The sequence below is a fragment of the Neoarius graeffei genome, chromosome 4 (assembly GCF_027579695.1).
Source record: "Neoarius graeffei isolate fNeoGra1 chromosome 4, fNeoGra1.pri, whole genome shotgun sequence".
Classification (NCBI taxonomy): domain Eukaryota; kingdom Metazoa; phylum Chordata; class Actinopteri; order Siluriformes; family Ariidae; genus Neoarius; species Neoarius graeffei.
Genome location: NC_083572.1, coordinates 10,636,814 through 10,660,123, shown reverse-complemented (window position 1 = coordinate 10,660,123; position 23,310 = coordinate 10,636,814). Strand labels below are relative to the sequence as shown.

The 23,310-nt window shown below is 41.8% G+C and overlaps 1 protein-coding gene across 2 annotated transcripts in view; it reads left to right on the top strand.

Moving 5' to 3' along the window:
* Window positions 1-23,310, top strand: part of zgc:92360 (uncharacterized protein LOC436988 homolog) — an 88,530-nt gene that overhangs the window by 43,968 nt on the left and 21,252 nt on the right. For both annotated transcript variants that reach the window (XM_060918814.1, XM_060918815.1), the window contains exons 2-6: window positions 5,867-5,997; window positions 10,029-10,120; window positions 14,869-14,951; window positions 15,063-15,175; window positions 21,724-21,870. In XM_060918814.1, the coding sequence (XP_060774797.1) occupies window positions 5,867-5,997; window positions 10,029-10,120; window positions 14,869-14,951; window positions 15,063-15,175; window positions 21,724-21,870 (566 nt within the window). The remainder of the gene's footprint in view (window positions 1-5,866; window positions 5,998-10,028; window positions 10,121-14,868; window positions 14,952-15,062; window positions 15,176-21,723; window positions 21,871-23,310) is intronic.

Sequence of the window (23,310 nt, the reverse complement as noted above, 5' to 3'; positions counted from 1 at the left end):
TCCAGGACCTTGAAATGCTTCTTACGAAGCCACTCCTTCGTTGCCCGGGCGGTGTGTTTGGGATCATTGTCATGCTGAAAGACCCAGCCACGTTTCATCTTCAGTGCCCTTGCTGATGGAAGGAGGTTTTCACTCAAAATCTCACGATACATGGCCCCATTCATTCTTTCCTTTACACGGATCAGTCGTCCTGGTCCCTTTGCAGAAAAACAGCCCCAAAGCATGATGTTTCTACCCCCATGCTTCACAGTAGGTATGGTGTTCTTTGGATGCAACTCAGCATTCTTTCTCCTCCAAACACGACAAGTTGAGTTTTTAGCAAAAAGTTCTATTTTGGTTTCATCTGACCATATGACATTCTCCCAATCCTCTTCTGGATCATCCAAATGCTCTCTAGCAAACTTCAGACGGGCCTGGACATGTACTGGCTTAAGCAGGGGGACACGTCTGGCACTGCAGGATTTGAGTCCCTGGCGGCGTAGTGTGTTACTGATGGTAGCCTTTGTTACTTTGGTCCCAGCTCTCTGCAGGTCATTCACTAGGTCCCCCCGTGTGGTTCTGGGATTTTTGCTCACCGTTCTTGTGATCATTTGGACACCACGGGGTGAGATCTTGCATGGAGCCCCAGATCGAGGGAGATTATCAGTGGTCTTGTATGTCTTCCATTTTCTAATAATTGCTCCCACAGTTGATTTCTTAACACCAAGCTGCTTACCTATTGCAGATTCAGTCTTCCCAGCCTGGTGCAGGTCTACAATTTTGTTTCTGGTGTCCTTTGACAGCTCTTTGGTCTTGGCCATAGTGGAGTTTGGAGTGTGACTGTTTGAGATTGTGGACAGGTGTCTTTTATACTGATAACGAGTTCAAACAGGTGCCATTAATACAGGTAACGAGTGGAGGACAGAGGAGCCTCTTAAAGAAGAAGTTACAGGTCTGTGAGAGCCAGAAATCTTGCTTGTTTGTAGGTGACCAAATACTTATTTTACCGAGGAATTTACCAATTAATTCATTAAAAATCCTACAATGTGATTTCCTGGATCCTTTCCCCCCATTCTGTCTCTCATAGTTGAGGTGTACCTATGATGAAAATTACAGGCCTCTCTCATCTTTTTAAGTGGGAGAACTTGCACAATTGTACACTTTTGTGCCCCACTGTATGTGCCGTGTGAACACCCCTAGTAGCATGTCTCGGTCACGGTTCATCTTCAGAAAGCAATTTATCTTAATCAGGGTCACGGATGGATCCGGAGCTTATCCCAGGAACACTCGACGCAAGGTGAATCGGACAATTATGATGATATGAATAGTATAATAATGAGAGTATATGGGTTTTTTTTAGTCCTGATTTTGATTCTAAAGGAGTCATTCAAGCAGGAACCTGTTTTGAGATTTGTTTCACTTTCAGAATGCCTTTTTTTTTTTTTTTTCCTCCCAGAAATTGGGTTTCTTGCTGATGGTGTAAATTCACACAGTGGAAAAGACAATTGGAGAATTTTTATTCCTTTCCTAGGTCTGTGTATACAGCAGTGTGTAAGATAAAACCCACAGGTGTGGCACGACCTAGATAAGCGCTGTGTGTGTGTGTGTGTGTGTGTGTGCTTGAAAAGAGGACATTCGCCAAGAAGGTTGTGAAACCACAGAGTACTTTCATACTCCCATTATCACATTCCCCAAATCTCTCTCTCTCTCTCTCTGTCTCAAGCTCTAAATGGTACTTTCCGAGTTTCAAGTTTGCAAAAAGACTCATTCCTTTCCCCTCGAATTATTACATCAGAAGACATCCGTCTGTTTCTCTTCCTCATTTTGGAGCTCAAAGCGGTGCGTTTGGAGTTTGATTTTGTGAAACACGCCTGGCATTTCATGACGTTTAATGAAGAATGTTGAAAAAAAAGACCTTTTAGTCACATTCAGCGTCTCATTTTACGAAGGGACGGCACTCTCTCAAGGCCCCTCACGATTCCGATTCATTCGAACTGAATGTCGTGGTTTGCTTCCTTTTTTCGTTCTGATCTCTAGCTTTCTTTGTGGCTTTTTGTCATAGATATGTAGTTTATTGCATAAATATTTATTCGTTGAGTCATCCATCTTCGGTGACTGCTTTATCCTGGTCATGGTCCAAAAAACCCTGGAAGAAACGCTTGTAGACGTTAGAGCAGTAGAACTAATAACGTATATTATATATATTCTGTCCACATTCACTGGATATGAGCAATCACGTGCTCCGATTGGCTGCTCTACTACGAGGCTATCAACTCGTATACCGTGAGTAGAGAAAAACAAAATGGAGGAGCATGTTGCCGAACCAACCAAGGACGAACAAAAAAAAAAAACCCTCTCCTGGCGCAAAAATACAAAAAAGCAACAAAATATGGAATGAAAGTATTTGATGGGAAGAATTTATTTTATTTAATTTTTTCCAAGCATTATTATCACATTTTTTTCACAAATTGCTCCTGCCAGTTTGTTTACCACCTTCTTTTAATGCTTAATAAGCATTAAAATTTGTTCAATTTTTTTCGACTGGTTCAAAAACTCAAACGTTTGAAAGATTACCGAACTGAAATGTCCGAGGAAGAATTAAATAAATGGCTAAAGCTATTCCGTACCTCGGCACGCCAGCAAGACGGCACTTTCTAGTCGCCTTAGTCGATCGAAGAACTTTGAACACTTTCACTTATTTTCAAAAGTTTGAAGCTTATTTTATTTTCTGATAAAATGCGTTTTCGTTGATCGGCTCTTGATGGTAAATCTTGTTAAATTTGAATATTTTACGACGCAGGTAGGGCGGCACGGTGGTGTAGTGGTTAGCGCTGTCACCTCACAGCAAGAAGGTCCGGGTTCGAGCCCCGTGGCCGGCGAGGGCCTTTCTGTGCGGAGTTTGCATGTTCTCCCCGTGTCCGCGTGGGTTTCCTCCGGGTGCTCCGGTTTCCCCCACAGTCCAAAGACATGCAGGTTAGGTTAACTGGTGACTCTAAATTGAGCGTAGGTGTGAATGTGAGTGTGAATGGTTGTGTGTCTATGTGTCAGCCCTGTGATGACCTGGCGACTTGTCCAGGGTGTACCCCGCCTTTCGGCCGTAGTCAGCTGGGATAGGCTCCAGCTTGCCTGCGACCCTGTAGAACAGGACAAAGCGGCGAGAGATAATGAGATGAGACGAGACGACGCAGGTATGCAATTTGTCACGTGTCCGCTAAGCGGAAATGATTCGGTCGGACGTTTCGTGTCAAGTTTTTATTTATCGAATTTGCCAAAAAATGCTCCGTTTCTCAAAATCCAGTGAATGTGGATCGAATAAACCAGTTCTGATTCCGTGGAATAACTGTTAAGTAGTTAGCATAGGTATATAATTAATCTATTAACATTTCTATCATATCCATGTTTCTAGTCCTTTTTGTTAGGTTTCGCTATTTTTCATCCTGAGTATACAGTGCCTTGCAAAAGTATTCACCCCCTTGGCTTTTTGCCTCTTTTGTTCCATTACAACCTGCAATTTCAATTTTTTTTTTTTTTTATCTGAATTTTATGTAATGGAGCTACACAAAATAGTCTAAGTTGGTGAAGTGAAATGAGAAAAAAAATATAAAAATAAACTGAAAATTGGCGTGTGCATATGTATTCACCCCCTTTGCTATGAAGCCCCTAAAAAGTTCTGGTGCAACCAGTGATTTTCAGAAGCCACATAATTAGTGAAATAAAGTCCACCTGTGTGCAATCTAAGTGTCACATGATCTGTCAGCGTATATATGGGTCCGTCTCAGAAACCGGTCTCTCATTTGGGACATTATGGTCAAAAAAATAAATTTTCTAATTTTTTTTTTTTTTTTTTTTGCATTGACCTAACACTCACTGTTTCTTTTGTCATGTTTAATAAGAATAAAGATAGTATCTTGCTTTATCTGGCCTCCACTGTCGAACATTTTTTTTTATTACAATTCAAATGCTTTTGTAAAATTGATTTCCATATAAAATAACTCCATCATGAAGAATTAAAGCCCCTCCTTCACAGATGAGTGAAAATATTGAATAAATTTCCTCTTTTTGATTGCTTGGGTTAAAAATGCCAAGTTATGATGACTGAATTGATTATTCACTTAAATATGAATAATATGATACATTTTGGGTATTTGATACGGCGAAATAGGACACAATGGAAAAATCAAGAACACACCGGAAAGATGAGAATAACGGCGGTGGTAAAAGAACAGCGACTGTACTGGCTGAAGGTCACGTGGGTCTCTGCCGCAGCCCGCGAGCAACGGGACATCACTACCACACCGGACGGAGCACGAGGCAGGGGCGGGGCAAAATGACTGGCCGTAGATTCTATCAAAAGTTCGATCTAAATTGACCATGGTCCCAAAATATTGGCCAAAAATATTTTGGCAAACACTACAAAATATGAATAAGATGAAAAAGAAACATTCTATTGCCTTATACTGCAAGACTAAAACAAAATAAAACTGTCAAAACTCACCTTTTCAGTGATAACGTCCGAACAGATCACCCGCGTAACAGAAAGACCGCAAATGGAAGCACGATCAACTTCTAACTGTTGGAGTGGAAAATTCCATTCTACACATGCAAATTGTTAATGTGTGTCCTTCCCCGCACACAAATAACACGCTACGGTAAAAAATAGACCACAACTCATTTTATAGCTCAGAAATTCATACAAGACCAGCTACCATCGTAACATATTCTGTAAGAAACATATTCTATACCTAACTTTCAGCTTTCGTTTTAAAAAACAAAATCGCAGATTTATAACTAAATTTTTATATGGCGTAGTGATTTTAAATTACTGGTTTTGGTGAGGTAGTGACCTCGACCCTGAAGCTTTCCGTTTAGATCAAAACACGCGATCGTATTGGTTTTGGGTATGTGGAAAACGGAGTTACGACGGTGATTAAATATTTTGCATGATGTTTTATTACGGTTATGATTATTCTGTGAGCGCACCAATCTTTAGGTGTATAAAGTTACAACTTAAAATACAATTAGTGATAACTGTAGACTTTTCAGTGGACTACAACCTTTTTAAAGGGAACGCGATGCAGTCGACCATTTATCATGTCCCAGATCAAGCCGCCATTTTTCCACAAATTTGCAGAATTTTTGCCAAATTCTGAATAGAGTATTCACATCAAAGATTTAGTTTTATCTGTATTATTTCTTTCATCATTTTATTTCAAATTAAAACCAACATCACCATTCAAAACCGTATAGTTTATTGACTGTGAGTATATTTAGTGGGGTACTCCCACAGTACCCAGTTTCTGAGACAGACCCATATACACCTTTTCTGAAAGGCCCCAGAGGCTGCAACACAACTAAACAAGAGGCACCGCTTACCAAACAACACCATGAAGACTAAGGAGCTCTCCAAACAAGTCAGGAACAAAGTTGTTGAGAAGTACAAGTCAGGATTGGGTTCTCTCATCTCATCTCATTATCTGTAGCCGCTTTATCCTGTTCTACAGGGTCACAGGCAAGCTGGAGCCTATCCCAGCTGACTACAGGCAAGAAGGTCCAGGTTCTGTAAATGAAATGATGCAAACCCGCAAAGAATCCATTTTAATTCCAGGTTTTGAGGCAACAAAACCCGAAAAATGCCGGAGGGGGTGAATACTTTTTGCAAGGCACTGTAGATGCTGGCCAAATCTTGGCCATCTGTGCCTGTCTTTTTCTTTGACCATGTTTGTTGGCATTAGTGTATGGAGTACTCATAAAACCAATGCAAAGAGCCAAATAACAAACCACATTTATTATTATTTTAACACAATGTCTCATTTTCCTCTTCTATTCCTTATTTTTCTCTCTTTTCTCCTTTCTCTCTCTCTCTCTCTCTCTCTCTCTCTCTCCCTAGACCCAGAATGGGGATCCTGTTCCTTGGGAGTGTTTATTTGCCTCATTTGTTCCGGCATCCACCGGAACATTCCCGACATCGGAAAGGTCAAATCTGTCCGACTGTCCCACTGGGAGGACTCGGAAGTTCAGGTAACTGAAAAACACCACCACGTCTTTATCTTCTCGAGCTTATAACACACCACAGCACAGGTTTATAATAATGCTGTATTGTTTCTCGAGGAACAGATCACACACGCACTTGTGTGGCAGAAACACCATGTAATCCAAGTGTAATAATTACAAACATGATGCAACTGAACAAACAAAAAGCTAATTATTAATATGGTGGAGTTGGTCTGTAGGCTTTTCTCCACAGGGAAGTCTTTGTGACGAGCCTTTTTTTTTGGGGGGGGGGGGGGGGGGGGAAGGGGCTTATTTGTTGATGAGGTTGATAAAGAAGCACTCCAGTCACGATTCAATTTTATTCATGATACCGGCTTCATAATTTGATTCTCAGAGTATCTCATCTCATTATCTCTAGCCGCTTTATCCTGTTCTACAGGGTCGCAGGCAAGCTGGAGCCTATCCCAGCTGACTACGGGCGAAAGGCGGGGTACACCCTGGACAAGTCGCCAGGTCATCACAGGGCTGACACATAGACACAGACAACCATTCACACTCACATTCACACCTACGGTCAATTTAGAGTCACCAGTTAACCTAACCTGCATGTCTTTGGACTGTGGGGGAAACCGGAGCACCTGGAGGAAACCCACGCGGACACGGGGAGAACATGCAAACTCCGCACAGAAAGGCCCTCGCTGGCCACGAGGCTCGAACCCGGACCTTCTTGCTGTGAGGCGACAGCGCTAACCACTACACCACCGTGTCGCCGCAGGTTCGTCATATCTTTTAAAATAAAATAAATAAATACACTGATGCATTCATTCTCCCAAAAAAATTGATTGATGAAACAAAGTCTGCAACCCAGGGAAAATAATCAGTCGAAACGTTATGAGCTCTGAAGCAGCGCCTGAGGCGTCGGAAATAAAATCTCCGGTAAAAATGTTCACGTTCCTCAGTGCCATGTAAAACAAGTGTTGCCAGGCGGAACAAACCTCGCCCGACAGCACTTCTTTTATACCTGTATGTCGATAATGGTAATATTTCTCAATCATCAGCTGTCAGGTTATAGTCCAATGACAATCCATGACCTTGAGTTTGACATTTCATCGTCATTCAAGGCCAAAGGTCACGGCGCGAGGATGTGATTCTTCCGGATTTTTCCGGCATTCCGGATTTTCAGGCATAAAAATGCGACCCTCATGAATCATGCAAATTTTTTTTTTTTTGGGGGGGGGGGGGGTGGTAGGACCACATTATCCATAGGCAACTCCAATGAGCCACGCGTGCGCATAATAACCTACCCTAGGTTAAGCAGTACCAATAATAATAAAAAAAAGCCCATTATGCATAACGTGAGAGTAACCTTTATGTAACCCGAGTCTTGAAGACTTGAACAAAATTAGCTAGCTAGCTGGCATCGTTAGCGTTATGGTTAGTTCAGCCAGGAAGCACCGGACAACAGGCTGGAGACGGAGCGGGGTTTTTGTGAGCGTCGTTATCAACACGTACTATAGGAATGCTGCCCACCGGAGGCCACTCAAGTTTTGGATGAGGGTAGAGCCTGAGGGTTTGCTAAAGCAGTGTGAGGGAAGAGTGAAGGTGCGATGCTGGGGCAAAAGGAGGCGGCGCGGGGCGCAGAGGGTCGCCGGACGGAGTTCCGCGCTCAGCCGCTTCCAGCCCTCAGGACACTCGGGGGCTGCGTGCTGCTCCAGGCGGCCCTGTGCCTCGCCAGACCCAGCGGGATAATCAGCACCAACAGCCATAACAACCACCCGAGTGTCAACATTTACATGAGTGAAGATGAGGTGAAGAAACTTCTGGGAGTGTGTGCAGGGGCTTCAAAGTTTGGGAGAATAGCAGGGTCCAAATAATTTACAGCAGGGTGCAAAATGGTAAAATGTCTGCCAGCGGCAGACATAATGCACGCAAAGCGTGCAGGGAGATATATATATATATGTGTGTGTGTGTGTATAGAGAGAGAGAGAGAGAGAGAGAGATGCAAGTACGAATTTTTCATGGGGCGGGATGGTTTGGAACAGGCCGTCTAAAATTGGGATAACATTTACTATGGGGGCAGCCCATGGGGGAGGCGCGGGGGTTGTTTAAAATTGAGTGATATGTTAAATATTAAGTTATTACTGAAAAACTATTGATTAAAAAAAACAGACACTGAGAAATGATCCTATAAACAACTTTACCAATATAAAAGATTACCAGGACTACAAAAATGCAGAAAAATAGGCTTTACTTATCCAAATGCACCTGTTGGTTCAAAAGTTAAAGTGCGGAGAACCTCACAGCACAACATGAAGTTACCTTAAAATATAATATAAATGCCTCAACTTTCATGTAAGAAAAAAAACTATTAATACTAGTACTGTGTGCAGGCAGTCTCTCCTGAAGACTAAATTAAACAATAATTATAAACTAATAAAATAAATGGCTCAGGCTTCATAGAAGAAAAAAAAAACAATTCCTCTCTCAGTCCATGTTGGCTGTGTGTGTGTGTGTGTGTGTGTGTGTGTGTGTGTGTGTGTGTGTGTGTGTGCTAAAGCAGCCTGGATGTAGAAACACATTACACTGTTAGCTTGCAAACTAATTTAATACTTTACATAAGTACACACGCGTGAAGTTAGGAATTAATCAGTTTGTTAATTCATCAACAGTTTTGTTTTCCAGGTAGTAGTTTTAAAGTGTGTCCCAGTTTGAATGCACTGGAAATTGTATCTATCTATCTATCTATCTATCTATCTCTCTCTCTCTCTCTCTCTCTCTCTCTCTCTCTCTCTCTCTCTCTCTCTCTCTCAACGAGCGCTATTACGCATGCGTATGAACAGGCCGAATCCCAAACGGCTCCTAGTTGGAGACGGAGTGCACTACTGTAGAAGCCTTTTTATACTTTCTATAGGGCGGTTTTGGAGAGAGCTGGGGGGCATTTGGGATTCAGCCGCAGCTAGCTGCTCTTTTGTTAATAATAATTAACTGAATCCCAAATGCCCCCAGCTCTCTCCAAAACCGCCCTATAGAAAGTATAAAAAGGCTTCTACAGTAGTGCACTCCATCTTCAACCAGGAGCCGTTTGGGATTTGGCCCGTTCATAATCATGATGATAATTATATGATATAATTATATAATAATAATAATAATAATAATAATTTTTTATTATTATTATTAGACTGCACAGTGGTGTAGTGGTTAGCACTGTCGCCTCACAGCAAGAAGGTCCTGGGTTCGAGCCGCGTGGCCGGCGAGGGCCTTTCTGTGTGGAGTTAAACTGCTCACCTTGAATTCCATTTGTCCATTAACAGGGTGCTGAGTCATTATAACATCTCATGGGTAAAGTTCTCTGAAACTGTCTGTTTATACCACACCACACTGCTGCCGTGTCGCATTATGGGTCTATATATTTTCCTGCTTTTTTGTCCTTGGCCAATCACATCCCTGTAGACGCTAGATTGTTAACAGACAAGACGGACAGACAAACAAACCGCGTTGATCACTCCGCCACGGGCGAGGTTACTAGAAATGGATAAAAAGTATGACCTCCTTTATTGCGGTGGTATACACCAAGAGTAATAAAACACTTCAGGATATGGGATTGAAACCTAATCAAGTTCAATTCCACTCAATACGGCATCGTGTTTAATTATTTGTCTATCACGTCCCGTCAGTCACAGGGCTGATTCAGCTTCGGCCGACACAAAACTAAAAAAAACGTGATTCATCTCTGTAGCCTGGAAACAAAGGGTCTGCAGCGTTCTCAAGTTTTCAAGCACACACGCAAGACTTTCCTTTGACACACCTGTCCGTGTACAGTACGGTTGATTTCCAGATTAAAGCCCGCCTTTTCCCATGCAGCGTGTATTCGTCATGCAGGATCTTTTTATTCGCTGGCCTCTTTCTCAATCCAGCAGTGACACTGAAGTGTTTTATTCGTCAACACTTTCTGAACCAGCACAATGGAGACATTTTATTCCTGTGCATGTCAGCAGATAAGTTGGATGTGTTTATGATGTATAAGCTTGTTTTTTTTTTTCTCTCCCCCTGTGTTTCAGTTCATGGAGGAGAATGGAAACGAGGTGGCCAAAAGTAAATTCGAGGCTTATGTGCCGGTGTACTACTACAAACCCACTCACAAAGACTGCCAGTAAGTCTGCCAGTGAGACCAGACGGATAATTTGTGTTGACGTGTGTACTTTGAGTGCTGCTTGTGGGTTAGGCCGGACATCTGGTGTTTAACTAAGATGTGGTTAACGTGTAGTCTAGCCTGCACCAGTGCACATGCATTACAATTGGACATAGAAATACAACCCCGATTCCAAAAAAGTTGGGACAAAGTACAAATTGTAAATAAAAACGGAATGCAATGATGTGGAAGTTTCAAAATTCCATATTTTATTCAGAATAGAACATAGATGACATATCAAATGTTTAAACTGAGAAAATGTATCATTTAAAAGTGATTTTTAAATTTCATGACAACAACACATCTCAAAGTTGGGACAAGGCCATGTTTCCCACTGTGAGACATCCCCTTTTCTCTTTACAACAGTCTGTAAACGTCTGGGGACTGAGGAGACAAGTTGCTCAAGTTTAGGGATAGGAATGTTAACCCATTCTTGTCTAATGTAGGATTCTAGTTGCTCAACTGTCTTGGGTCTTTTTTGTCGTATCATCCGTTTTATGATGCGCCAAATGTTTTCTATGGGTGAAAGATCTGGACTGCAGGCTGGCCAGTTCAGTACCCGGACCCTTCTTCTACGCAGCCATGATGCTGTAATTGATGCAGTATGTGGTTTGGCATTGTCATGTTGGAAAATGCAAGGTCTTCCCTGAAAGAGATGTCGTCTGGATGGGAGCATATGTTGCTCTAGAACAGGGGTGGCCAACCAGTTGGAGACCAAGAGCCACATTTTTTACTGTATTACCGCAAAGAGCCACATCATACACATGGGCACACGAACATCACCCATCCCTTCCTCTCTCTCTCACACACACACACACACCTCTGCTCAGCCAGATTAATAGTAAATGTCACACACCAACATATTTACTCCTACAGTACTAAGACCACAGGCTGAGGCCAGTCATTTTTAACAATGAACATTGTGTGCACTTACTATGCATGCTGCTTAGTGGGACTCATGGCATTCCCAAAAAAAAGCCACACCATACACATGACCGCACATGTGTACCATACATGTGACCCCCCTCGCTCTCTCTCTCCCTCACAGACACACGCTCAAACACGCACCTCTGCTCAGCCAGATTAATAGTAAATGTCACACGCCAACATGAGAGAAATTTACTCCTTCAGTCAGTACTAATACCACAGGCCAGTCATTTACAGCAATCAATATTGTGTGCACTTACTATGCATGTTGCTTAGTGGGACTTCTGACATTCCTTGCCTTGAACAATCCTCTTCAAATCTGGCTTGTATTCCGTCGTTGCCACTCGAAGCAGTTCTTTCACATGGGTTTCACAGGGTCTCCGCGGATCCTTAAAAAGTCTTAAAAAGTCTTATTTTTAATATATGTGTTTTTTAAGGTCTTAAAAAGCATTATATTTCGCTATTTTTTGAGCTATGGTATTAAATTTCACATGGGAGGTATTAAATTTCATCCGGGTAGCCTACAGTAAATGAAAAAAAAAAACATATGTCTGGATTTTTTTTCCGCGCTAACGTTATTTATTCAACCAGCGTCGTTTGTTATCAAGATGCTGAACAAGTAGCACAAGAGCCGTTGTGTGTCTAGCACTAGTTCTAATAGCGCAGGAACCACGCCACTGGGGGCAGTGTGTTCTTTTATCCATGTAGTAGACAGTGATGGGAATAACGGCGTTAGAAATAAACGGCGTTACTAACGGCGTTACTTTTTTTTTAGTAACGAGTAATCTAACTAATTACTTTTTACATCGTTATAACGCCGTTCCCGTTACTTACAATAAAATACTATGCGTTACTTTATTAAAGCTGTTCTCATCTGGCACGCTGCTCGCTCAGCCTTGCTTTCCTCTGCTTTCGTGTGGGGCGGGGAGACACGAGACAACGGCACAGTAAGCCAATCAGAGTAGATTTGGACAACATACGTAGGTAGGCCACGCCTACTGCACTACTGCGCGCTCTTTCAATCGGAAGACCCAGCGATGGCGAGCGGTCAGTCCAGCACTGCGCTTTCACACTGGAAATACAGCCAGGACTTTTCATTACTTGAAATAAAAGGCAAGAGTGTTTACGTGCAATGCACATTATGTCGAGGAACAAAGCGTTTGTCCTCGTCAGTGGCCAGTAATTAGTAACAATTTTAATAACTACAAAAATATATTACATTTGATAGATGTCTTATCTCACATTGTCCCACAAAAATATTAATATAGTGTAGATAACATTACTAATTGGTTCTGTTAAGTGTCCATTTCAGTCATTAAACACATTTAACATTCACTTTTATTATGATTACACGAATTGAATTTGATTTTTTTTTTTGAGGGGGAACAAAATGTAACGGAATAATTACTTTCTCTGGTAATTAGTTACTTTTATGACAAAGTAACTCCGTTACTAACTCAGTTACTTTTTGGGAAAAGTAACTAGTAACTATAACTAATTACTTTTTGAAAGTAACGTGCCCAACACTGGTAGTAGAACCATTGAGAGTAGAGCAGACGAGGAAGAAGTGGTTGAACATGAACGGAGATGGGGAAGTGTAAGTTTAGTAACAAGTGGCTTGAGGAGCCAAAATACAAAAGTTGGCTAACAACAGCAACTTCAGAATATGAAGCGAGATGTAAGGTATGTCGGAAAGACATCAAGTTAACAACAATGGGCTGTAAAGCCCTTGACGCTCACTCGAAAGGGGAAAAGCATATGCGCTATGCTGCTAGTCGGGCAACAACAGTCCCCAGAGGCAGTTCGATCAGTAGTCAAACTTCCTTGCTTCCTCACTGTTTGTTCATGGCAGTACCCTACTATTAAAATATTGAGAAAGCAGTTAATGTTCTGTTTTGTTAACTGAAGATCAATTTGTTTCCTCACTGTTTGTTTACAGCAGTACCCTACTATTAAAATATCGAGAAGGCAGCTAATGTTCTGTTTTGTAAACTGAAGATGCACATTTTTTATTAAAAAAAATGCTTTGAACTTAACCTAGAGTGTGCTTTTTTTTTTTTTTACTGTACGTATTTGTTCCGCGGTAGTGGTCTTATTTTTTATACTCAGTGGTCTTAAAATGGTCTTAAAAAGTATTATTTTTGCTGGTCAGAAATGTGCAGAGACCCTGGTTTCAGTCAGAACAGAACGATGCTTTGACTTCACGTGTTTCATGGTAGAGAACACAGACTCGCAGACGTATGTTGACCCAAACATTGACAGTATCTTAAGCGCAGCCCGTTTCACATTCGGGTATTTTTCCAATGGCACACTTTTCCAAAACTCAATGGTGCCTTCCCTCAAAACAGGTTTCAGTTGGTCTTCCTCACGAAGATCAATCATCTCCAACTCAGCCGCAGCCTCATCTGTGACAAGCGGGGCTTTCAAACAGTCCATCTCCGCATTGAATGGGTCGACAAGGAACGTAATCTGTGGCCTTTTCAGTTGTATATCACGGAACCGGGTTACAAAGCTTTCGTGCAGGTTTTCAATTAGTGTTGCATATCTGGCTCCTTGCTTATTCAGGGAGGCGGGAAGCTTTGAAATGAGCTAATGACGACTGACATATAAGGCAGAATGGCTTGCCATTACGTTCAACAAAAAGTATAAACTCTCCCACTCTGTTAAAAATGTCCTATGTTCGTCTTCATATTTTTGTTTTGCTGTGCATTTTTTCACTGCCATTTTGAGAGGCTACTTGACACAAGATACACCTTGCCCAAAAACTTAGCGATTATCTCACGCACATGCGCATTTGACATGACCTGAAAATACCGTAATGTACCCAAGCAAAGCGAAGATGTATTTGACGAAAATACCATACTGAACTCAAGCAAAGCGCACACGCACATTAAAAAAAAAAAAACACAAACACAAACTTCGATATGAACGTAAGAGCCGCATGACACCGGGCAAAGAGCCGCATGCAGCTCGCGAGCCGCGGGTTGGCCACCCAAGGTATGCTGAAAGGTATATCCAGGTTCTAGAGCAACATATGCTCCCATCCAGATGACGTCTCTTTCAGGGAAGACCTTGCGTTTTCCAACATGACAATGCCAAACCACAAACTGCATCAATTACAGCATCACGGCTGCGTAGAAGAAGGGTCCGGGTACTGAACTGGCCAGCCTGCAGTCCAGATCTTTCACCCATAGAAAACATTTGGCGCATCATAAAACGGAAGATACGACAAAAAAGACCTAAGACAGTTGAGCAACTAGAATCCTACATTAGACAAGAATGGGTTAACATTCCTATCCCTAAACTTGAGCAACTTGTCTCCTCAGTCCCCAGACGTTTACAGACTGTTGTAAAGAGAAAAGGGGATGTCTCACAGTGGGAAACATGGCCTTGTCCCAACTTTTTTGAGATGTGTTGTTGTCATGAAATTTAAAATCACTTTTAAATGATACATTTTCTCACTTTAAACATTTGATATGTCATCTATGTTCTATTCTGAATAAAATATGGAATTTTGAAACTTCCACATCATTGCATTCCGTTTTTATTTACAATTTGTACTTTGTCCCAACTTTTTTCGAATCAGGGTTGTATATAAGTAACAAAATGATCTGTCTTGTGCAAAAAAAAAAAATTGAAAACTCAGACGTGACCTCCTCTTCACTCATGCAAGAATGAAGCTTTCCACTTGGCAATTGCTTGCAAATCTAAACCTGTAGTATATGTACTGTGTCTATGATGCACAGCTTAATATGAGTATCTGTCCATGTGTGCGCTCATAGAGTCCTGAAAGAGCAGTGGATCAGAGCGAAGTACGAGCGGCAGGAATTTACCCAAGACGGGAAGCCGCTGGTGTACGAAGAGGGTGAGCGTTAACCGTTTGAACGAGAGATTGATATAAAGACGCACTGATGGATTTGATTTATCAACAGAAACCTCAGTAACCCCGTACGAGTCGTGTTTTTCATGATTACAGGGACCAGAGACGGCGTGCTCATGAAGAGGGGGCGAGACAACGGGCAGTTCCTGAGCAGACGATTCGTCCTGTCGGAAAGAGAAGGGACACTTAAGTACTACACGAAGCTTGATGTGAGTTTTACACGCAGTGTATTTACTGGAATTAGCAACACCCTAAGAGGCTGCGCGATGAATTCTGTTCCAACCATTTGTGGCTTCTTCAGTTAGTTCATCAAAATTTGACTGTGATTGATATTGAATTAATAGTCAAGGACAAATTGGTGTAGTGGTTAGAGCTGTCGCCTCACAGCAAGAAGGTCCGGGTTCGAGCCCCGTGGCCGGCGAGGGCCTTTCTGTGTGGAGTTTGCATGTTCTCCCCGTGTCCGCGTGGGTTTCCTCCGGGTGCTCCGGTTTCCCCCACAGTCCAAAGACATGCAGGTTAGGTTAACTGGTGACTCTAAATTGACCGTAGGTGTGAATGTGAGTGTGAATTAAGGTATTAGGCAGAGACCCGTCCACCCGTAAATTTGACGGGCGATTGCCGATTTCAACGGGCAAGTATACACACAGACGGATACTGAAACGGACAATAATGCTGAAAATTTTCGCACATGAATACTCCCACATGTCATCCGATAAATCCAGTTATGTTCCGCCATCATTTACAAATCGTAAGAAACACAGTTTAATACGAAAAATACTGAAAACTTGAAATGAAAAATCAGAATATTTCGTCGCTTCCCTCTTCGCTCGCCGCTACTGAGGGAATCCTGGTTAGTTTCTTTTCCTCCGCTTAGTAATATGCTTAAATTCAGCGGGTCATCTCGTCTGATCTGAGGTCGCGTTCGGATGGGGTTTTCGAAAAAGGGAGAGGGGGCCCTCCCCTTCAGGCGGCCCCTCGCCTCTCGTCGTTCCGACCCCCGGCCTCAGCCTGAGCCTCTCGCGCCCGTGGCCGCGACCCCGTCTCGTCCCGGTCCGGGGCGCGCACGGGCAGCCAGAGTGGAAGGATCCACCGGCAGCCACGCGCGTCCGCGGGGGGTGGGCCGAGGCGTTCGCACGGCGTGACGCCGGAGGCACGTGTCGGGAGGTCGGGGGAGAGAGCCTTGAGAGGCGCGAGGCGCATCTGGGTTTAGGAGGACGGAGGCGCCTAGCGGGCGCCTGCGAGCCTCCAGCCGCGGAGGGGGGGGTCGCCGTCCGATCGATTGGGATAGCGACCCTCAGACAGGCAAGAGGAGAATTTCTTGTCTTCAAGCGACTAGTATACCAGAACAGGTTCTCAACAGATGGTGGTGATGAATGGCAGGAAGAGGGTCATTTTGCAAGACCAGCTCAGCTCATGATGAAGATATTTGGAGGTCCAAACATGCCAAATCAGCGGCTCTATCCAAGCATGTTTCACCTCATGTCAATGGCAATATGTGTGCTTGTTGGCAATGCAGAGGCTGAGCGAGTCTTTTCTGTTCAGAACAGGATCAAAACCAAGTTGAGAACAAAATTAAGTATAGTTAGGCTGGAGCAGCTTATCAGACAAAGCTACGAAAAGTTAGGTCGTCAGGAATTTGACTTTGATGCAGCAGCAGACCGATTCTTGCAGGCCCCTAGACGTCTGTAATCTTTGTGTAAACCAAAGAAACTCAGTTCCCGTTCTTTCAAAGTTAATTTTAATTTTTGAGTAGTTTGGTCAAAATATTATGGATGACAGTCAGTGACAGACATTCTGCGATTTAATTTGTGCCACGTAAAATAGAATACTGTTGGGTTTTTTTTTTTTATTCAATACTGTAACTAGATCAAAAGATTATATACAATTCATTGTTGTTTATTTTCTTTTCACTTTTGTTACCAAATCAAACACCGTACATACATCTGATACATTCAGGAGTGAAACTGAAAAAAATACAAAGTAAAAATATGCAATATTTCTGATCAAAAATTACACGCCATTTCACCCTGAAAATGTCCTAGAATGCAGGAAATGAAGTCTAAATTTCAAAAATTTTCTGGGGGGGGCATGCCCCCAGACCCCCCTAGAGGGACTTCGCGCCTGCGGCGCTCATCAGGATTATATAAAATATTATTTTTGACTGGTAATTTTCTTTTTCTGCCTAATACCCTAGTGTGAATGGTTGTGTGTCTACGTGTCAGCCCTGTGATGACCTGGCGACTTGTCCAGGGTGTACCCCGCCTTTCGCCCGTAGTCAGCTGGGATAGGCTCCAGCTTGCCTGCGACCCTGTAGAACAGGATAAAGCGGCGAGAGATAATGAGATAAGATGTTTGAAATGCACAACTGCGTCATCACTTGCTTTCCGCAGTGCATTGTCGGGGGTAGCCGGGGTCGGTTGTTGAGCAATATGACGGATGTCGGATAAATTTTATGCGAGAGGAGCGATTTTGCTGTGCCGTGCTCGGTCGTGGAAGACAATGGTTTAAAGAGGTGGAGAACGTGTTCGAGGGTTTAGAGCAGGAAAATCAGAATCCAAATCAAACGGCTTTTTTTTTTGGCCGACTAGGGATTATGTCGTGGCGATTTCTGTCTGTCCATCTTGAGAAGGGTGCTCACCTTCTGAAATCAACTCCTCTCACAATTTTTGGAAGAATTTCACGAAACTTGGCAGGATTCTTTGTGTTGGGAATACGCATATTTTTATTTCGTTAAATTGGGTCACATTTTACCAGAGTTACCGTACAGCCCTTGATTAACAAAAGAATAATTTGACAATTTCATGAGTGCGTTTTCCTTCTGAAATCAACTCCTCTCACAATTTTTGGAGGGATTTCACCAAACTTGGCAAAAGGCATCGTTATATGTCGGTTGTACGCATATTATTATTTTGTTCAATTCGGTCACATTTTACCAGAGTTACAGCCCTTGATTAACAACCTTGTACTTAGAATTTCATGAAGGTGTGCTCGCCTTCTGACATCAACTCCTCTCACAATTTGAGAAGGAATTTCACCAAACTCGGCAAAAGGCTTTGCTATATGACAGTTATATGCAGATTGAAATTGCGTTTAATTTGGGCAGATTTTCCCAGAGTTATGCCCTTGATTATTAACAAACTTTGGCAGTTTCATCAAGGTGTGCTTGCTTTCTGAAATCAACTTCCCTCACAATTTTTATCCCCCGCTCGCCAAAAGGCCCGAAGGGGGATTATGTCGTGGCGATGTCCGTCCGTCCTTCCCAGGAAGGGTACTCGCCTTCTGAAATCAACTCCTCTCACAACTTTTGGAGGAATTTCACGAAACTTGACAGGATTCTTTGTGATATGTCATTATTGTAATACGCATTATTGCAATTTTGTTCAATTCAGTCGCATTTTACCAGAGTTATGGCTGAGTTGCCAGCGGGGGATATTGTGCTCCGAGCACTCTCTTGTTTGAGTTACCATGTTATCAATAACACATTAGAATGGGCGCATTAATATACCGGAAGTGCTGTCTGAACCAGTGTTATAGAAAATTATTGCTATCAACATGATCAGAATCAAGAATTCAACAGTGCTGTGGAATTAAAAACCTAAAAAAAACCCCAACTTGTTTTATTTTCTTAAAAATTAACTATTTATTTTCCCACATTTGTAAAGGTTCGAGTAAAAAAAAAAAAAAAAAATATATATATATATATATATATATATATATATATATATATCTCATCTCATCTCAAGCCGCTTTATCCTTCTACAGGGTCGCAGGCAAGCTGGAGTCTATCCCAGCTGACTATGGGCGAAAGGCGGGGTACACCCTGGACAAGTCGTCAGGTCATCACAGGGCTGACACATAGACACAGACAACCATTCACACTCACATTCACACCTACGGTCAATTTAGAGTCACCAGTTAACCTAACCTGCATGTCTTTGGACTGTGGGGGAAACCGGAGCACCCGGAGGAAACCCACGTGGACACGGGGAGAACATGCAAACTCCACACAGAAAGGCCCTCGCCGGCCACGGGGCTCGAACCCGGACCTTCTTGCTGTGAGGTGACAGCGCTAACCACTACACCACCATGCCGCCCTATATTTTATTTATATATATATATATATATATATATATATATATATATATATATATATATATATATATATATACATACATACATATATACACACACACACACACATATAACCGTTCAAAAGGGGTCACCCAGACAATTTAGTGTTTTCCATGAAAAGTCACACTTTTATTTACCACCATAAGTTGTAAAATGAATAGAAAATATAGTCAAGACATTTTTCTGGCCATTTTGAGCATTTAATCGACCCCACAAATGTGATGCTCCAGAAACTCAATCTGCTCAAAGGAAGGTCAGTTTTATAGCTTCTCTAAAGAGCTCAACTGTTTTCAGCTGTGCTAACATGATTGTACAAGGGTTTTCTAATCATCCATTAGCCTTCTGAGGCAATGAGCAAACACATTGTACCATTAGAACACTGGAGTGAGAGTTGCTGGAAATGGGCCTCTATACACCTATGGAGATATTGCACCAAAACCCAGACATTTGCAGCTAGAATAGTCATTTACCACATTAGCAATGTATAGAGTGGATTTCTGATTAGTTTAAAGTGATCTTCATTGAAAAGAACAGTGCTTTTCTTTCAAAAATAAGGACATTTCAAAGTGACCCCAAAATTTTGAATGGTACTGTGTATATATGTGTGTATAATATACATACATACATATATATACACACACACACACATACACATGTATATGTGTGTGTATATATGTTATTTCCCAGCTGGGAGGTCCGTATGGTGAAATACCGTGACCGAGGTCTTGAAAGTACTGAGCGAGGCCCTCTGGGCCGAGGTCAGTATTTAAGGCCGTATTTAAAAACAAGAGCGCCCGAAAGGGAAAACCGAGCCGAGCCGCCATTTTGAATCCTCATTCACGGCTGTAATGCAAATGGCTTCCTCCTCGGTATACAAGTGCACTTCCATGGCAGGAAAAAAACTACATTTTGCTGCCTATGTAGTCCCCTATTTATACAAATAGGAGTCAATCAGGATTCAGCCATGTTTTTGCTCGGCGTTAGCAACAGTTACAGGTTTTTAAATCAAATTTAGCTCCATTAGGCGAGTGATTTAACAAATTTAGTGTTATAAATGAGACGTTTCTGCACCTCTAATATCGTGTGTGCACGCACAGAGAGAGAGAGCTTTTGATCTGTGCGTCATGTGGACCTAAAGAGGTTGAATTGACACATCAATTCAACCTCCTGAGGGGTTTATATATTAATAAATTACCACATTTTATATATATAATGCTTCCAGATGATACGTTATTTACCAGCTGGGAGGTCCCTATGGTGAAATACCATGACCGAGGTCTTGAAAGTACTGAGCGAGGCTCTCTGGGCCGAGGTCAGTATTTAAGGCCGAGGTCACGGTATTTCACCATACGGACCGACCTTAAGCTGGTAAATAATATATTTATTTTTCTCTTTACCAAATTCTAACAGAAAACGAGAGCGCCCGAAAGGGAAAACCGAGCCGAGCCGCCATTTTGAATCTTCATTCACGGCTGTAATGCAAATTGCTTCCTCCTCGGTATACAAGTGCACTTCCATGGCAGGAAAACAACTACATTTTGCCGCCTATGTAGTCCCTTATTTATTCAAAATTGAGTCATTCAGGATTCAGCCATGTTTTTGCTCGGCGTTAACAACAGTTAGAGGTTTTTAGCTTTCTCCTGAAATGTTTTCTTTTATTTCTTCTTCCTCAGGGTAGTAGAACTCGCTTTCACTGTGAAGACTGCCGTTATCGCCATCCATGCTGTAAAATTAATGCTATTAGGCTGAGAAATGCTGGCAAAAATGTATAAAATTTCTGATAATCTTATAAATAAATCTTATAAAAAAGATAAATGTTGACAAAAATTTCTGCTATGTTTGTTGTTGTTGTGAACGAGCAAGTCGACAGAGGTCCGTAACTGGAGTCCGTACCGTAGGATACGGACCCGCTCGCCAGCCAATCAGAGCGCAGGATTTGATGGAAACCGGACCGTGAAAAAAATAAAATGGTGTATTCCCTAAAATATCCCTTTCATTCAAAATGAAAATAGTTAATAATAAGTAGGCCTTTTCTTAATAAACTTGTATAAGAATTTACCTCTTCCTCTGTTCGCTTCTCTGTTCTTTAGCATTCAGCTGTCTGTAAAAAGAGAGCTCAGATTTCTTTGTAAATCTATTTGTACAGTCAGTCACACAACAACTCTTTCCCATTTTAAATCTGTGTGTCATTCGAGCTGGGTTACTTCCACCTAAGGTGAAGTAATGTGCATTCGCACTATTGTACATTATCGTGGCATTTTCCTGTCTAAACAGCACAATCACAGGAGGAACGGAGATTACGCAGCCTGATGATAATCACGATTCATTTTTTATTGAATCAATTTGAATCATAAATTTGCATCGTGATTTATTTCCACGCAGTGTATCATTACATGCCTTGAAAATCTTTCCTGTATAGCATGGTTAGAAAGGGAGAAAGTAGGAATGTTTGAAGGCCCGCGAAGGGTGAGTATACACTCGATGTCTCTTTCTTCTTCTTCATTTTGTCCTAAAGAGGTTTAATCTTCTGTGCGTGTTTCACAACCGGACACATGAAGCGTTTTCGTCCGAGAGTATGCAAGCTTGTGAGTAGTTGTGAGCGTTCTCTTGTTTTGCCTTCACGCAGGCCAAAGAACCGAAAGCTGTAATAAAGGTGGACACCATCAACGCCTCATTCCAGCCAGAGAAGATCGGCAACCCGAACGGCCTCCAGATCACTTACCTGAAAGACTACAACACGCGCAACATCTTCGTCTACCACGACAATAGCAAGGTTCGTACTCGAATACATTTCAATCTGACTGAAGCTGTACATGTCGAGGAAACGGACTTATCGTGATGTGGCTGCATCTTGCGAGCTCAAAACCGTGTATGAAGTTGAAAATAAAACTAACGTAAGGAATAAAACGTGACTGGGCACGCTGGAATGGGAAAATGGTCAATGACAGTATGGGGTCAAAGTTGATCATTTTTATTTATTTATTTATTTATTTATTTATTTACCTTGGATAGTTGTATCATGTTGTTATAATTAAGTTATTCCACAAAATCGAGTCGTACATGAGCGCATAGCACCGAGTCGGCTACAAGCCCTGTGCGACGAGATTGAGTGGAATAATTGTTTTATTCTATCCACATTCACTGGTACGGAAGCCGCGAGAGGCCCTTCATATAATCTTTTTTTTATTCACCTTGTTTTCCCGAGATAACGACATAATTAATTCAGGATGTCGAGAAAACAACACAACTAATTCGAGATCTCGAGAAAACAAAACCGGTATTCCGAGATAACGACATAATTAATTCAGGATAAATATTGCCTTATTAGGTGATCGGTTATTCCAGACATTCTAATGACCAAAGTTGCGTCTATACAGAATGAGAAATAGCCCCAAAGTCAGCATATCACAAGTCTCTTAGCGCACCTGAATGAACCATTTCTCAGCTGTTTACTCGAGATCATGAAATAATTGTTTTGTTTTCTCAAGATCTCGGAATAACGGTTTTGTTTTCTTGAGATCTCGAATTAGTTGTGTTGTTTTCTCGAGATCCTGAATTAATTATGTCGTTATCTCGGAATAACAAGGTGAATAAAAAAAAAAAAAAAGGATTATATGAAGGGCCTCTCTCGGCTTCCGTACACTGGATTTTGAGAAACGGGGCATTTTTATTTTTTGCAAATTCGATCAATGAAAACTTTTTATACAAAACATCCAACAAAATCATTTCTGCTTAGAATGTAAACAAACTTGCAAAATGACAGGAGCAATTTGTGAAAAATTCTAGAATAATAATTGTTGGAAAAAAGTTCTTGCCATGAAATACTTTCATTCCACATTTTGTTCAGGGTTTTGTATGTTTTGGGGTTTTGTTTTCGAGTCGAGTTTTGACTTCGTCCTCAGTTGTTTGAGCAGCACGTTCCGCCATTTTCTTCCTGTTTAGGGTTTTTTGGCACTTAAAGTGCCATTCCACCATTGGATGTATTCTTTGGCATAAAATACAATATATTTTATGACAACATGACTAGACAGAGAAATCTTTTAGCTTCAAAATGATATATCAAACATAATTTTTTGACAACGACAAGTATATTAATTTTGCGACCAAAGTCACCTACCCTTTTAATTTCCGCGCAGTAGTGAAACGTGATGTCATCGGCAGGTTCCCCTTCTTGTGTACCACGTGTCGGTCTATTTTTAGACCAGGAAACCCC